Consider the following 13,025-nt stretch of genomic DNA (forward strand, 5'->3'; position numbering starts at 1 on the left):
CAGAGGAAAAATAAAGCTCTTTACCGACTGCCCACAAATTGTTCAACAGAGGACTGTTTGCTTGTTTGTGATCTGTCACGTACACACAGGCACAGGACTCTAAGCCCCAGGGCAGCGGGGACCTTGTCTGTCTTGTTCATTGCTGTAGCCCCAAGCCCAGAGCATTACCTGGCCCAGGCACTCAGTAAAGACCTATTGAGTAAACAAATGTTCTCTAACACAGAAACAGCAAGAGATGATCAACAGTATCACTGTTTTAAGTTCCTAAATTTTGGGGTGGTCTGTATGCCGCAAAAGATACTACAGCTCTGTACTCAAGCCATTTCCATCTACAGAGCAGAGTGCCTGGCCTTTTAATACCCCATCAGGATGTGTGTGGTCCTGGAGGCACTTCTCCCAGGCTGCCCTGCTCCAAACTGCCATAACCTCAGGGTGCCTAGCTGGCTCAGTTAGTAAAGTATGGGACTCTTGATCTTGGGGTCATGAGTTCAAGCCCCATATTGGGCCTAGAGCTTACTTAAAAAGACAAAAACAAAAACGCAAAAAGCTGTCCTAGTCTCAAGCAAGCACAGAGGTATATGAGGGACACGGTATAGAGCATGCTCTCTGAAGAAGAGGAAGGAAGGATAAACATGAAAAATGTTTCTCCAAGAAAATGTGGGATCCGATTTCATCTTGAAGACACATGTATTTTTTGGATTGTTCACCAGATAGCTGGATACCAGGGCAGCACATTGCAGACACATTAGAAGTGACAGTCGCAGCAGCGGTGCCCCGAGCAGGGGACATACGGTGATCTATTGCAGTATACATTATAAAAACATAACTTCTATTCACATTTTCCATCTCCTTGCAACGTTTGCATGCTTTATAATACATGTAATTTATAAACTAATGCATACATAATTTATGAACTAAAAGCATACACAGATTCAAGTGTTTTCTCAAAACCTTTTTTACGGGTAGATAAGGTTACACAATCATAGACTGTTAGAGGCCAAAAAGAACAAGGCCTGGCCTGGGAGAACATGGGCCCTCTCAGGCTGGAACCCCTAGGCCCATTGGAAGCACATTACATTACAGGACAATACAGGTCCTCTCTGGATCATTCTGTTCCACCACCTTATAGCTGCAGATCTCCTTGTTGAAGATTTTCTGGCACTTGGTTTTTGTCATAATGCACGGTTGTAGCAGGGCTGTCATTGAGACAAGAGCAAGGCCTGCTAGAAAGGATAGGATGCCCAGCCTCCCCAGGACCAACTCTGTGACGGAAACACCCACACTCCAACTGTCTGGGATACCCCTCAGCAACCTAAGGTCACTCTAAAGTGCCGCCTTTAGAAACCTAGACCCAAACACATAGAACCTGGACTAGCAACCCATAGACCATCCCTGGAATCATTCCTAAATTCCATCCTGCTTGCACAGAAGGACAACAGTAAGTTCTGACAGGTCCAGAAGCAGATCTGGGCCCCTGTGGGGCCCGGCAACTTGTGCCAGCCTGACTCTGCTTGCCCTCCCTACTCAGGAAGTGCCTGCAGTACTGATGTTTGAGTATGGGAAGGGAATGGTTGTCCCATCCCTGGCATGGAGGCCATTTAGGTAGGAGCTGGTTCAGCCAAGAGGAACAAAGACTCACTCCAGGCAGGGATCATGGAGCTCAGAAAGAATCTGATGAAACCTGGATGTCACCAGACAGAAAACCAGTTCTGAATTCAAGCTTGGAGGCTTGCTGCTCTGAAATCAATACTCAAAAGACAAGTGACGGTGGGAAAGGAAAAGTTGCTTTATTTAGAAAGCTGGCAGGGTGCCTGGGTGGCTCATTAGGTTAAACGTCCGACTTTGGGTCAGGTTATGATCTTGCGGTTTGTGGGTTGAAGCCCCCTGTCGGGCTCTGTGCTGACAGCTCAGAGCCTGGAGCCTGCTTCGGATTCTGTGCCTGCCTCTCTCTCTGCCCCTCCTCTGCTCGCGCTCTGTCTCTCTCTCTCTCAAAAGTAAATAAACAATAACAAAAAAAAAATTTAAAAACAGAAAAAAAGCTGGCAACCTAGGAAGATGGTGGACTAACATCCCAAACACCATCTTCCTTGTCCATGTGAAGCCAGAGAGGATTTTTTTTTAATGTTTATTTATTTATTTGGCTAGAATTCACAAACTGTGAGATAATGACCTGAGCTGAAACCAAGAATCGGACACCTAACCGACTGAGCCACCCAGGTGCCCCGAAGCCAGAGAGTTTTAAGGGGATAGTGCAGGACATGAGGGGGGACACCGTGTGCAGGAGAAGCTGGTGCTCAGGTGGGTCATCGTACGCTGACATGATGCTGAACAGACATGCTACCATCAGTGCCAGCTGTTTTCAAGTGCAGTCAGGACTTACCTCCGGGGAAAGTCTGATCCTTCATTCCTCAAGGCCAGCCAATTGTCTGCAAAATCTCAAGGAAAATAGTTTGGTTCTGCTACAAATCAAGGGGCTTAGGTCGGCAAGCAAGCAGTGCATAAGCTTGAAGCAAGTTAACTTTTTTTTTAATTTTTTAAATGTTTATTAATTTTTGAGAGAGAGAAACAGAGTGTGAGCTGGGGAGGGGCAGAGAGAGAGGGAGCCACAGAAACTTCAGCAGGCTTCAGGCTCCGAGCTGTCAGCACAGAGCCCGACGCAGGACTCAAACCCACGAACCATGAGATCGTGACATGAGCCGAAGTCAGACACTTAACCGACTGAGCCACCCAGGTGCCCCTTGAAGCAAGGTAACTCTTAAGACTGATTGGTGGGCTATTACATGGGGACCATCTCCCTGGGAAAATCCACCCACACATTCAAAGGTGCAAACAATTTTAGGGTTCACTGCCCTCTGGAAATACACCCACAAACCTCAGATTTAAATTGCCCCTCCCCAAAGTGTACACAGAAGAAGCCCCCATGGCTCTTTGTGATGTTTCCATCCAAAAAGTGACCCTTGACTTATTTTAACAAAAGAGAACTTTTCAATACTCTCTCCCAAAGAGTAGAAACCAAAGTGAGAACTGAAAAAAGATTTTCCCAGGGCACCTGGGTGGGGGTCCTGGGCAGTTGGGGGGAGACCAGGGAAGTCTGGGCCTGGGCCTCCTACCTCAGGCTGGATCGCTACTGGGCAGCTTGAGATCTGGACAGCGTTCCCCTAGAAAATACAATAGGTCAAAAAATTCTCCCAGATAAAATGTAATCACACCCTCTATTTTGCTATAGCAAAACAAAAACAAAAACAAAAACAAAAACTTCATGAGAAAAACTCAGTAGGCTGTGACAAAATTACAGGGAAAAGGAGTTGACTCTGAACAGTAGGGAGAAATGTAGAACAATGTGCCCAATGGGATAGGCAATGTCGCAGGAAGGAGGGGAGGCTCATCTTGAGCCCAGACTAAATGTCAGCTACTGACCCAGGGTCAGGGAACACAGAACCAGCATAGAGAAGGCATTAAAATATTGAGTCAATTAATGTATATGCAAAAGCTATTTAATATTTATACTCACCTGATTATCCCTATTTTATAGTAAGTAAACTTTTACAGGCTCAAAGAGATTAAGAAACTTATCAGGGTCACACAGCTGCTTTACAAGAAAATGGAGATTCAGACTCAGTTCCTCTGGCATCAAGGCTCTTCTCACTTCACTCTTTTCTACACTAGGTAGGTGGGAACCTGGGAAGAGGGTCGTATTGGCATAGCTGTGATGATGGAGCGCTGGAGGCAGGAGAGAGTGCCAAATCTGGGGGACATGGATGCATTGGCCACTTTGGAGATGCACTCTTATGTCAGAGAGTCATTAGCCCTTAACCTGGTCCAAAACAATCACACTCCAGAGTCACACTAACACTTGATACAAAGACAACGTCAAATTTCTGGAAACACAAAACCAAGGATTAGCTGTAATATGCAGTGACCCAACCAAGGCAATACCTGGGAACCTGCTTCAGCTAGCCAGCCAGTCAGTCTCCCAATCCAATATCCCTCTTATTCCATTAAGCACTTAGCATAGGGCACACTCAATAAATGTGTTTGGAACTATCCAGACACTTAACTTCTGTAGCACACTCAAGTATTTGATTTAAAGTGCTTATTTCTCTACTCACTGGTGGTGTCATAAGACTCCCTGAGGTACTTGTGTTTTGTGGGGTTTTTTTTTTTTTTAATTTTAAATTTTATTTTAGAGAGAGAGCGCATGTGAGTGAGGGAGATGGCGGGGGAGAGTGAGAGAGAGAGAGAGAGGCTTTTAAGCAGGCTTCACACTGAGCGTGACCTGAGCCAAAATCAAAAGTCAAAAGACAAGAATCAAAAAAATCAAAAAACACTAAACTGACCCAGCCACCCAGGCACCCCAGGCGCTTGCTAAATTTCAGATTCCTTATGTCCTACAGATTCTGATTCAGTAGGTTCTGGGATGGGCCCCAGGAATTTGTATTTCATCAAGCTTCTCAGCTGAGTCTGTGATCAGGCAAGTTTGGGAAAATGCTATTTATGCCAATGCTTCTGTCATCAGAGCTGCTCCTGTTCTTGCAAAACACTATAGGCCAAGGTTGGCGTGAAGACATCAGGTGGATTGCAGGGGAGGGGTGTGGAGAGTGGCTCTTATGGATATAGCTGCTGAGGAAACAGGAAAATTAGGGCCACAGTGTGGGTACTCTCTATCACCCCAAGCACCCTACCTACCAGTAAAAAAGGTTTTAAGCAAACACTTGAATCTGTGTATGCTTTCAGTTTATAAGTTATATGTATTATAAAGCATGCAGACATTGCAAGGAGATGGAAAATAAATGTGAATAGAAGTTATGTTTTTAAATGTATACTGCAATAGACCACCGTATGTCATACGTGTGTCTTCAAGATGAAATCAGATCCCACATTTTCTTGGAGAAACATTTTTCATGTTTATCCTTCCTTCCTCTTTCAGAATAGACACTTCAAGAAAAAAGAAGGCCCTCCTCTTTAATCAGACAGCTATTGTGAGCCTGGGGCCAAGTTTTTTGTTTTGTTCTATTTCTGTTGGATTATCTCTGCATAAATGCCTCATTTCTCCACTTTGCTTTGGTTCTGATCCCCAAATGCACATGTGAAACATCGTGAGTATTTTAAAATTTATGCCTGGGCCCCACCCCAGAACAAAGAGATCAGAATCTCTGAGCATGGGGTCCAGTCTGCCAAAGTTTTAGAAAACTCCCCGTGTGATTCAAATGTTCGACCAAGGGTGAGAGCCACTGCTTTAGATCCTTGGCGATCCCAGTGTGCTTGAGGAGTGGCATCAGCACCCCCTGAGGCAGTATTACACATGCCAACCCTCACTCCCACTCCAGGCCCACAGAAACAGAACCTGTATTGTAACGAGATTCCCAGTGAGGCTGCATGCACATTACAGTTGGAGAAGCACTGCTTTGGAATAGTTGATGGTTTTCAACCCTGGCTGCATGGAGGAGTTGATGAAGAATCTTTTAAATGCGCAGCTCTGGGGCGCCTCGGGGACTCAGTGAGTCAGGTGTCCAACTCTTGATTTCGGTTCGGGTTGTGATCTCACCGTTCGTGAGTTCCACCCCCATGTTGGGGTTTGTGCTGGTATCGCTGAGCCGGCTTAGGACTCTCTCTCCCTCTCTCTCTGCCCCTCCCCTGCTCATGCTTTCTCTCTCTCTCTCTTTCAAAATAAATAAACATTGAAAAAAAATTTTTTTAATGTGTAGCTCCTACCCCAGAGATTTTGATTTACCTGGGATGGGGCCTGAGCACTGGTAAGTTTCAAAAACCTCCAGGAAATTCTCAAACAGCTAGGGTTGAGAACTACTGTCTTATATAAATGGCATATTGCAATCCCTCATTTTATTTTATTTTTTCTCTATCTGCCCTAACCCTCCTTCTCATCTGTAGACTCAAAGGCCTTCATCTGCCAATGGGTTACACCTACCAGGCTGCAATAATATAATAAACATTGAGAAGCCAGGACTTACCATTAGATAAACCGCCTGGAGTGTTCTTATTAGGTATGACACAGCACTGAGCATTGCATAAAGTCACAAAGTTGGCCAAAACCCTGAGGCTGCCCAGAAGAACGTTATGCAATGTAAAGCAGAGGTGGGAAGGAGAACCAATGAATTCAGATGGTAATCACTGAGTGAAGTGTCCGGTACCAGGATCCCAGCTGGACTGTGGCAGGTGGTTTAAAGGTGGAGCTCAGGCAATCTGGCAAAGGAATAATACTCAGAATTACCCTCAGGTAGTCTAGCAGAGGAATAAGACCTAAATATATTACTTAAAATAAACTGGAGAAAGAGCTAAAATGTGAGCCCCAAGTCATAGAAAAATGAGAGTGTGCTATTTTATTACAGAGAAGGTTCAAGAAACCCTTGTGGATTAGTGATTTTTAGCTGCTTTTTTCAGAGTATGTATAATTGAAAGTATAGAAATGAGGCAGTAAAGGGACTTTCAAGAAGATGATAAAACACTGACAAAGATACAGAGACAAAGAAAACGCAGTAGGAGACCTGATGGCGCTAACTGGGTTAGCCAAAGTTCTCAGACCATGAGGCTAAGAACCTCATTTCCAGAAAATTTTTTTTTTTAATTTTTATTTATTTTTGAGAGCAAGAGACAGAGTGTGAGTGGGGGAGGGGCAGAGAGAGAGGGAGACACAGAATCCAAAGCAGGGTCCAGGCTCCTAGCTGTCAGCACAGAGCCCGACACGGGGCTCAAACCCATGAACCATGAGATCATGACCTGAGCTGAAGTCAGATGCTTAACTGACTGAGCCACCTAGGCGGCCCTCATTTCCAGAAAATTAAGGCATCTTGAGGGCTGCAGGAATGTATCAGTTCATCTAGGCTGATACTCTATCTGTGGGACAAAGAAAAGTATCAAGTATGAATTTTAACATGAGAGTTTCAGGAACCTTTTTAAAAGTAAGATGGGCTGAGGGTCTTTGTTCTGTAAAATGTATAAAATTAATTATGAACTGATGCTTCTTAAAGTAGTGCTACTGATACAAGAATAGAAAGACATAGGGAACACAAATAGAAAACCCAGAAAATGTATTTATAAATATATGTTAAAGTTTAACTAAAATAAGCTTAGCCTTTGAAATCTGTACAGAATGATTATTCAATAAATGGTATTTGATAGAAGAAGTGGTAGACTATTTGGGAAGAAACAAAACTAATTTCCTACTTTATTTCCCACAATGAAATATATTCTAAAAGGATTCAAAGGCTAAATTTTCACAATAAGATCATGAATGAACCCAGGAAATACAGATACTTATCTTATTCTAAGGAGAAAAGAAAAATAAATAGGTTTGAATATGTAAAAGTTGTGAGTCCATAAACAAAATTGGAAAGCAATGAATGACCAAATTTGGAGAACAATTTTGTTATATGAAGACTTTCTGTATATCAATGGGAAAAAAGAAAAACATCCTAGCAGAAAGATGGCAAAGGAAATAAAGCGGCAATTCACACAAATGATGACCAAAAACATGAAAAAGTTCAACTTACAGATAACACAAGAAATGTAAACACATTGATAAAATTGAACCATATGGGGTGTCTGTCCAATTGGATGGGGCCCCCAAATGTGGGTCCATGATGGATCGGGTGAAACTGGTGAAAGAATTCGTCTGAGGCAGAACAAAGGAGATAGGAATTTATTGAATACACCACAAGGGAGCTGCAGGCAGGACAGCCGAGGAGAGGCTGCCTGCAAGGAGGCAGTGGGAAGGGGCAGCTTTTAAAGAGGGAAGATGAAGGGTACTTGGGTGGCTCAATTGGTTAAGTGCCTGACTTTGACTCAGGTCATGATCTCGTGGTTCGTGGGGCTCTGTGCTGACAAGTCAGAGCCTGGAGCCTGCTTCAGATTCTGTGCTTCCACCTCTCTCTGCCTCTACCCCCTCCCCCTCTCAAAAGTAAATAAACATTAACAAATTTTTTTAAAGAGGGAAAATTTTTAAAGAGGGAAGATGAGGAGGTATGGCATTCTTCCATTCTCCCTTTTTTGGAATTCTCCCTTTTTTGGTAACTAAGCCTGGTAGTAAGCAGCCCATTGGTCAGTTAGAGTTTATGGACATTTTGAGGTGGGTCACCTGACGGGCTTGTCTGTATTCAGCCTGGTGGTGGTCGCTGTGGGCCCTTTCTACATTCCATCCCTCAAGCCTGCTTGCCTAAAAGTAACCTCTACACACAACAGAATAGCAAGAATAATTATTTAATTTCTAATACCCAGGGAAAATAGAGGTATCTATGGGAAGTGAAATGCACAAGGATGGTTTCTGTGAGAGCAAATTTCCCAATGACTGGCACAGTGCCTGGCACGGAGCAGCCTCACAGGATAGGATGACACCAGGGTTAATACAGGTATTCCAGAGCAGGAGAAAGATCCTGACATTGTCACTCAGTGCCACAGTTAGAGAGAGCTCATCTGCCACTGGTAAGGTGCTGGCAGGAAGGTTATTCTTCTCCCCACCCCCTCATAACCCCCACTCCCCCACCCCCCCCCCCCCCCACCCCCCACCCCTCCACCCCCCCCCAACCCCAGGAGCCTGAGTGATGGGAAAAGGATGTTGTGAGCAGGGGTGAGGAGGAAAGAAAACAAAATGAGCAGTTCTCCTCAGATGTCTTGTAGCCAGCTCTGTCAGATTGATTTTCAGCGTTTGCTCCTATTTCAACTTTCATCTTTATAGCCTTAGTTTTCCCTTTATTTTAAAATTTATTTCAGATGCACACATGCACACATACACACACACACAATTCACACATGTGATAGAAACAAAGAGAACGTGGTGATGAGCGAAAGAAAAAGTTCTGCAGTTGTACTGTCCAAAGAGAGCTACTGTTAGCATTTTGGAGGCGTTCCTTTAAGAGCTTTCTAGATATATTTCCATGTAGCAAAGGCAAGAATCACATGCACGTATCCCCAAGTTGGGACATCATACATATTGTTATACATAGGCCATCACATATTGTTATACACTCTGCTTTCCTCATTTAGCAATGCTGTGGCTGTGTTTGCATGTCAATAAATACAGGTCTGATCACTGTTTCCGTGAGGACATTTTATTCCATGGAATGGCTGAGCCCACATTTATTTGGTCAAGCTCTTGTTGAACACTCAGTTTGTTTCTTACCTTTTTTTTTTTTTTAATTTGGAACATGAAATTAGGAATTTTCTCCCTTAGATTTTATCCTTTAAATAAAATTTTCTCCACACTTATGCTAATTTTCTTAGGATAAATTCATAGGGGTAGAATTTCTGGGTTAAAGGTATTATTATTTCATTATTTTCTAATGTGGTAGATGGAAAATGTATTTTAGTTTTAATTTACTTTTCCTTGATGATTGGCAAGACTAGACATTTTTTGGTATACTTATTGGCCAACTGTATTTCTTCTTTTTTGAGTAGCCCATTCATGTGTGTACTTTACCTACTTTTCTGTTTTGGGGTGCTTATTTTTTTTCTGGCTTTACTAGTCTCTTAATATTTTAAGGATATTTAATTTTCAACTGTTACAAATGTTACCAATAATGTCCTCAACTTTTCATTGACAGAACGCCGATTCTGGAGTTAGACCTAAGGGATGAGAAATTTTCCTTGTTTTTGATTTTTACCTTGAAAATTATATGTTTTGACATACAGAGATTTTAAACATTTATTTAGATTTGTAAAGTATCTATTATGTGGTTCCTGCCTTTATTTATGTATTAGTTCATGGTTAGAGAGGTCTTGAGGCCTCTTTTGGGGGTTTATCACATTTTGAAACATTTTAATTCTGAACAACTAATGTATGCATAAGATAAACACATTTTTTAAAATGCCTTTCTTACACCTGTCTCCCAGTCTTTCAGTTTCTCTAGATGGGTCTCATGGCTGTTGCTGTTTCTACCTTTCTGGAGATGGTCTGTACATATATGTGCATGTGCATGCTTTGTAGAGGATAATTCATAGGGCATTATGCACACTGTTCTGCATCTTGCTTACTCCTCTTAGTGCTCTATTCTTTTTGTGTTCCCATGCCTTTAAGCCTTACTCTCACTTTTTAAAAAAACTTTTTATCTTGAAATAATTTAAGACTCACAAACAATTGCAAAAACAGTACAGGGGGTTCCAGTGCACCATCACCCAGCTTCCCCTACTGATAATATCTTAATCATAGCACATTTTCAAACCCAAAAACTTGACATCGGTACAGTTGTGAAATAGCGTAACTAAACTGTAGACTTTATTCTGATTCCCTCAGGTTTTTTTCAGGTGTGTCCAGCTCCCATTGAACACTTTTCACTTGGATGTCTGGGCCTTCTCCACCATGTTACTTTTTTTTCCCCCAATATTTATTTGTTTTTGAGAGAGAGAGAAAGAGCACAAGCGGTGGAGGGGCAGAGAGAGATGGAGACACAGAATTGGAAGCAGGCTCTAGAGTCTGAGCTGTCAGCACAGAGCCCAATGCGGGGTTCAAACTCATGAACCATGAGATCATGACCTGAGCCGAAGTCAGATGCTCAACTGACTGAGCCATCCAGGCACCCCACCACCATGTTACTTTTGAAGCAGGGTGAGGTAATTGGAGGGACGTGTGACATATCACATTGGCTCTGTCACTTGCCCAAAGTAACATCGGACATTTCCTAACGTCTTCACAATTAACAACCTCCACTGGACGGCTTTTATAAAAGTCCTTGATACATTTTCGTTTTATGTCTTTGTGTGTGTGTGATAAATCGGGTGTAGTAGGAAAAGTCTAGGATTCATACACTTTTAAGATCTTTTACGTATTTGTTCCATACCTTTTCCCATAAAGGTGGAAATAAGGAAATATAAACAGATGTAAGAGATCAGGGCAAGGAAAAAATGATTTAAAATTGGCCAGCTACTCCATGGCTTCCTGGGTGTGTGATCCTGGGAATGCAGGTGAAAGGAGTGGCAGGAATTTCCTCAGTGTCACCTGGGGAGTACTTAGCATGACAGGCTTTGCAGGCAGACAGACCTGGACTAGAATCCTGGTTCCAAAATGTTTGCTATACGATCTTGGGCAAATGACTTAACCTCTCTGTGCCTAATTAATCATCTAAAATGGGGATTATAATAGCACCTATTCTGGAGTTGCTCTGAAAATAAATGAGATAAAACATGCTAAAAGTAAAAAGTCAGATCAGGTCTCTACTCCACCAGTTTTTCGTTTCGCTCAGAGTCCAAGCTAGAGTCCTTCCATGGCCTGTCAGCCCCTCCAAGATCCTTCCTTGCCCCCTCACCCCTCTGGCCTTGTCTCGTACATTCCATCCCAGCTGCCCTCGCCCTCCTTGTTGGCTGCAGACACCCCGACCTTTATTCAAGTGTCACCCTCTCCATAGGCCCCCTCCTGAGCAACCACACAACATCACACCCACATGCCAGCCCTCACACTACCTTCTTCCTCACCTTCCCTCCTTTATGTTTCTACAAAGCACAGATCATCACCTACCTAAGGCACAGTGATCTGCTCACTTGTCATTGTCCGCCTCCCCTCAGCTACACCATCAGCCCCTTTAGGGCAGGCATTTTAACTCTTTTGTTCATGGCTTTATTCCCAACACTCACAAAAGTGCCTGGCACATTGTAGGGGCTTAACAAATACTCGTTGAATGAATGAATGACCAAAAAGTGCTTAGTACAGTTCCTGACACCCACCATATGCACTGTAAATGGGAGCCACAGCTGCATTGCTGCTGTTGTGTAAACTGAGAACAAGGTCACAGTCATCAGGCCTTCAGTGAGATTTAAATCAAGCCATATAGAGGTGCTTGGGTGGCTCAGTTAGTTAAGTGTCCGACTTGATTTCTGCTCAGGTCATGATCTCAGTGTTGTGAGACTGAACCCCCCATTGGGCTCAGCACTAGGCTTAAGATTCTCTCTCTCTCCCTCCCTCTCCCTCTACCCATCCCTCCAGCTCTCGTGTGTGCATGTTCCCTCTCTCTCTAAAATAAAATAAAATAAAATAAAATAAAATAAAATAAAATGTTCATTGTAACAAACTGTATTATAGCTTTTAAGCAGCAATGACTGTAAAGTAGCATCTGACAGCTGGAATAGCTCTCCCAGGATTGTGTGCTCTGGCTTTACAGACAAGGACTGAGACCGGGCGGGGGGCGGGGCGGGGGTGGGGGAGATCGAGTGATTAGCTAGTAAATTGCAGAGTTCCATACACTGCCAGAGGGAAATGACTATAGTCTCGGGGGACAGGGCAAAGGATGGAGGAAGAACGAGGGTGGGTGCACTTCACGTCATCATCCAAAATATAGAAATAGTGGTACCAGGCTGCTTCCCTCCCAGGGGCTATTATGAAGATGAAGACTCAGGGAAGTGACAGATGGCAGACCAAACACAAAACACCCTATAAACTAGACTTTCCTTGCTGTAATTATAACAAAGAATGCTCAGGAGTTTTCTAGTAGACAGCTATTGGTCTAATTCTTAATCTCGTGGGATGAGATGAGCTGTCTTTGGAATGGGAAGTACTGTTTTGCTGGCAGAGTCTGAGTCTTGCTAACACTTGATTGATCAAGTGGCAATGGGAGAGAATATGCCATCCTCTATCACCACCTAAAACCTAAAAGCTATTTTCTAATGTTTATTTATTTTTTGAGAGAGAGAGAGAGAGAGAGAGAGAGAGCACACACTCAAGTGGGAAAGGGACAGAGAGAGAGAGAGAGAGAGAGAGAGAGAGAGAGAGAATCCTACAGGCTCCATGCTGTCCCTGCAGAGCTGGATGCAGGACTTGAACTCACGAACCATGAGATCATGACCTGAGCCGAAACCAAGAGTCTGACTCTTAACTGACTGAGCCACCAGGCGCCCCTAAAGGCTGTTTTACGATGGGCTTTACAAAGCAGGCTTCAAAATGGAATCTTCCTAATGGACACTGTTCCTATGGAGAATTTCTCATGGAACCTATAAAGCCAGACAAGAATGGTCAAGGCACATTTTCCCACTGTGCCTCAGGCATACCTTACATCTTCTCAGCGGCTGTTTCCAGGAATTGGGACTAC

The 13,025-nt window shown here is 43.4% G+C and overlaps 1 protein-coding gene across 1 annotated transcript; it reads right to left on the reverse strand.

Moving 5' to 3' along the window:
* Positions 1-792: 792 nt before the first annotated feature.
* Positions 793-6,126, reverse strand: MSMB (microseminoprotein beta; the record flags this gene model as incomplete). The annotated part of the gene is made up of 3 exons (XM_049646001.1): positions 793-1,262; positions 5,217-5,344; positions 5,927-6,126. Coding segments are annotated over 3 exons (513 nt in total), but the record flags the coding sequence as incomplete, so codon positions are not given.
* Between the last annotated feature and the right edge of the window lie 6,899 nt (positions 6,127-13,025).

This window comes from Panthera uncia, chromosome D2 (assembly GCF_023721935.1).
Source record: "Panthera uncia isolate 11264 chromosome D2, Puncia_PCG_1.0, whole genome shotgun sequence".
NCBI classification, from domain to species: domain Eukaryota; kingdom Metazoa; phylum Chordata; class Mammalia; order Carnivora; family Felidae; genus Panthera; species Panthera uncia.